Source organism: Penaeus monodon, chromosome 29 (genome assembly GCF_015228065.2).
Source record: "Penaeus monodon isolate SGIC_2016 chromosome 29, NSTDA_Pmon_1, whole genome shotgun sequence".
Lineage (NCBI taxonomy): Eukaryota > Metazoa > Arthropoda > Malacostraca > Decapoda > Penaeidae > Penaeus > Penaeus monodon.
The window spans coordinates 7156041-7160474 of record NC_051414.1 but is presented as its reverse complement, the minus strand read 5'-3'; the positions used below and the strand labels follow the sequence as shown (position 1 = coordinate 7160474).

Below are 4434 nucleotides of genomic sequence, written 5' to 3'. Positions count from 1 at the left end.
CTCCAAAACCAAACCGTCCATTCCTCCACCTTGTTCTCGGGCACAATCTCCAGGAAGATATTGTCCCTCTCCTGCAGTGAGGCCAGGTACACGGCAGGGTCTACCCCCTCCAGCTCTGCCCGGTGCAAGTGGATCGTCTGTCTTGGTACAGAGGCTAAGTACTCTGTGGGGTCAAAGTCACGCAGAGGGAAGTCCACAATCTTCTGGCTTTTAATCCACTTGTTGCCCACAAACTGGAATCTCTTGAGATGCACAATCTGCATGAAGGAAAATGATACAGGTTTAGTAAACACATTGGAAAGTAAAAAGAAATGTTGTTTGCGTAATCAAATGCAAATCTGACAATTAAGATTAATGACAATGATGTTAAATTATTCTCTAAGATATTTGGATTTTTTTTAATGAATATAGTAATGGCTGTGGGATCATCAAAGCTGCAATGGCATTACATCAGTGCACTCAATTAATTTTTCAATCCCTCTAAAACAACTTTCTTTTCATTCAACCAACTGATTATGATTTAATTTTTCCTTTTACACTCATCAGTGTTTATCATAACAAAATATAAAGTTATAGGGTAAGAGGTAGGGGAAGTACAGTCAAAATATAGCATTTTTCAAAACTGGCCTCAAAATCTTCATATATCATCTAGAAATACTCCAAGCAAATTTTTCAGACAATTTAAATGTCTGGTCTGGGTTTAAATAGACAAAGGTCCTAACTCACAGGAGGTGTGGCAGGTTGGAACCTTCTACATGCACTGAGAAAAGGCAAATTTCCATTAAAATCCTGTTTTACCAAAGTCTAGTTGATTGTGTGTTAGTTTGGGAAGGTGGAGAGCCATTGGCAACTCACACATAACCTCAGTAGCCACTTAGGAAGGTAGTTATACATGAACAATCAGCAGTGCATGCTTATCTCTAAGCTCCTATATTTTGCCCTGATTCTGGTCAAAATAAACCTATTTGCTATGATTTAGTCACTCTAAGGACCCTAGCAGTAAGGCTTGATATAAATAAATAGACAAAGGCACAAAAATAGAATTTACTCACGGGGCTGACTGTATTAATTCCTCTAAATATAGTGCTTTCAATTCAAATATTTTTAGAATAGTAACCTCTTTGTATAAAGACCAAAACATATACCCTCGTTTGCATGTGCTGCACTAGAATCTGTGTGGAGTTACACAGCATCCTTCCTAAAAAAAGTCATTCAAATGATACATATATGTATGATAAAAGGTACCACTACCAAAAATAATGTATTTCAGGAAAGGGGTGTGCCTAATGAACAGGCACATTCATACATCTGCAAATACTGCGTGTAACACAGGTACCTACACCAACACCAACAATCATTAAAATAGAATATTGTGTCAAGGTATAACAGTGACCAAAGCAGAATCTTACTAGAATTGGTGGTAGTCTCCAAATCTGCAACTTCTTGGCTGCCTGCTGGACTTTCTTGCACTTGTCACAGGAATACTCAAGGGTTTCCTCAGAGCAAAACGCCTCCAGGCAATCTGAGAGTGCAATGGGCTCCACATGTTTGCGGCGCATTTCTTCCACACTCGCATGCTCTAAGACCACCTGTTGGCAATAAAGTGTCAAAGAAAGTGTAATCAATTTCCATTAAAAAAATCTGACACAACATTTTCTACCTGACATATCCAATCCATATCTGACTTGCTTACCTTTTCTAACACAGTCTGGTATCGCAGGTGGAGTGCCGTGGGGTCCCAATCGATCGCTAAGAAAGCTGCATTTTGTGGGAAGGTGTTGTCATCACAAGGTAGCTGGCAACCGCGGCAAAATCTGTACCACGGACACAGCGCACATTGCAGGCCCTCACGTTCCACTACTCGTAGCACGAATGGGAATTCATAACCCAAACTATCATCACTGCAATACCAAAAGGAGCCACATGTTAACACTGATACACAGAATAAAAGCTCTACAGTAAAGAGAGTTACACTTAAGATTCAGCATCAGCATTCAGTAAAACAAGAGATGCTGTTTAATTAATAATTAAAAAAAAAAAAACACTATAATAACACTCTGATAAATTTCCTTTCAAACATTTGTAAGCAGATATTCTACTGAAAAACTCCTCACCAGTCATGTGCATGGTTGGGCCCTGCAGCCTCAGATGGTGGCAGAGGAGACACCAGTCTTGACACTTGGGTCCACACTGCCTGGTAGAGGTCCTGGTGAAGAGATTCTTATGTCAGATTGGGTAAAAATACTCCACGCTTCTCAACTAATAAGAGTCTCTTTCTTAAGATCAACACATATTTCCTTCTCTTCATAGCAAACATCAAAATTATATCAAATGAAGTGTCTCTACTAACTTGGTGTGTACTTGAAGCACTGCACGGTACAACTAGAGGTAGTCCAAATAAACTTGGCCTTGTCTTTTGCGATGACAGGAAGTAAACCTCTTGTCGCATCTGTATAATTAAAATAATTTTATCAGTCTTTTTTGGGTTACAGCATCAATTTTCAGACTCTTTAGGGTATCTTTCCCTTGTTTCCTCTACTTCCATTTCCAACTTATCAAACAATCTTCATCAAACAATCCACTGTCATAAAAATTACACTGAACTACTCAATCTTTCCCTGTAAAGAGGGATACTTAAAAAACAATACCCAAGTAAAGTGACAAAATAATATCATAATTTACAATTCTGGCTCTATGACTAAGAAAAAAAACATCAAATCAGTTCCCTTACCATTTTTCTGTGAAAGGCAGTAATAAATCCTTTGTGAGTATTATAGAGGTCGTTGTCATGCTGAATGGATGAGCATGTGGAAGAGGCGGGCCCTGATGAGGTGGACGATAAGCTACTGTTACTGTCCTTGCGCTGGATGGCATTGCTTGCAGCAGTTTCCTGCAGTATGCGAGTTAGAGAGTAAACATAACTAAACTGATTTTTTTTTATAGCAAAAAAATATATATCAAAACTCTTCATATTTAATTAATTAGAAAATATAAGCATCTTTCTTTGTGACCTATCCTGTTGAGCACAGCAGGTATCTCAAGCTATTCATCATGCATACAAAAAGTTTACAATGAAAAATGAAACGATTTGTATTCATCAATATGTTTAAGGGGACAAGACTGGATTCACAGCCTTACATGACACCGTGAATGAAATCACTATATCCGCCCTTCCTACTAATACAAGCCAAGACAATTCACCTGCTCAGGCAGAGGGTGACTAGATTGCAGACTCAACTTGCTGCTGTTGATCTCCAGACTACTAGGACTTGAGATGTAACTCTCAGTGGTTCCATTGCTGTGGGAGGGGCTGCTGATGCCTTCTGCAAATAAAAAGAAGATATTAATCTTACTCAATGCCATTCCACTTACTACCTTATTTCATTATGTGCCAAGTTTCTTTTTAGTCTAATCAATTTCAGCTTTTGCTATTATCCTATATGCAAGACATGCAAATTCTCATCACATCATCCAAGAATTTACATCTAGTAAAAATTTTTCCACTGTTCACCAAAGTTCTTTACTTTAAGTTGAAAAAAAAAAAAACTACTTTCATGTGAAAATGGCAAAAAAGCACGATATACTGTCTGATATTCTTCTAACACCATCCTACAGAACACCAACATAGCAAATTGGGCTGCAATAAACTTGCCTCTCAAGCAGGGAGAGCTATGGTGGGTAGATCGTTGTATATGAGTAAACACATGTCGGTCTCTTGCACTCCGTGTGGCTGACCTGACTTCACTGGCATGGGAGGAGGTGGGGGAGGGCAATTCATAACAAAAGAGTGCACTTCCTGAGACTGCTCGCACCCGACCCTCATCCATAGGAATAGACTGCGAGAGAGATCAAACGCAATCAATCAATCTCCTGTTTCATATATCTTACTACATATGTATAAGTTTAAATCTAATTGGTAACCAATTGATACCTATTTCTTTTTGCCTTTACATTAAGCTAGAAATAAAAATACTACTACATGATTCCTTACTATTATCAAACCACTATTATCCATTTACTCTGACTGAACTTGTGTGGTACCATCAACAACTTGACATGCATCAGAAGAATTTTAAGAAAGAGTGCAAAATACTCTTTGTATTTCTCAGATGATACAATACATCCATCTTTTCATCTGAATTTCTCCAGTTACTTTCTAGAGCTCCCACAACAGTGACATGTAATGACTATACCTTGATCTGACCATTTGCCAGTTCACTGAGCATCATCTGGTGTGGAGGTATACTGGTCAGAAGGTGGAGCTGCTGCTTGACGTCATAGTAGCGACTGTCACTGTTGAGCCGGAGCCCATACTTCACAGGCACACTACCATCAAGTTTGATAACTGTGGATACCAAGAATTCATTAGAAAAGAATTATGACTCTCAAACAATATCAGTTTTAAGTAAAAATCCATTCAAACTTGGTGCATGC

The 4434-nt window shown here is 38.6% G+C and overlaps 1 protein-coding gene across 1 annotated transcript in view; it reads right to left on the bottom strand.

Moving 5' to 3' along the window:
• LOC119591707 (ubiquitin carboxyl-terminal hydrolase 32-like) overlaps positions 1-4434 on the bottom strand; it is an 8072-nt gene that overhangs the window by 1544 nt on the left and 2094 nt on the right. Inside the window, exons 3-11 of the mRNA XM_037940454.1 lie at positions 4194-4345; positions 3653-3836; positions 3202-3323; positions 2732-2890; positions 2351-2449; positions 2115-2206; positions 1694-1901; positions 1410-1589; positions 30-257 (exon numbers count right to left, since the gene is read on the bottom strand). Of these exons, the coding sequence (XP_037796382.1) occupies positions 30-257; positions 1410-1589; positions 1694-1901; positions 2115-2206; positions 2351-2449; positions 2732-2890; positions 3202-3323; positions 3653-3836; positions 4194-4345 (1424 nt within the window). The remainder of the gene's footprint in view (positions 1-29; positions 258-1409; positions 1590-1693; positions 1902-2114; positions 2207-2350; positions 2450-2731; positions 2891-3201; positions 3324-3652; positions 3837-4193; positions 4346-4434) is intronic.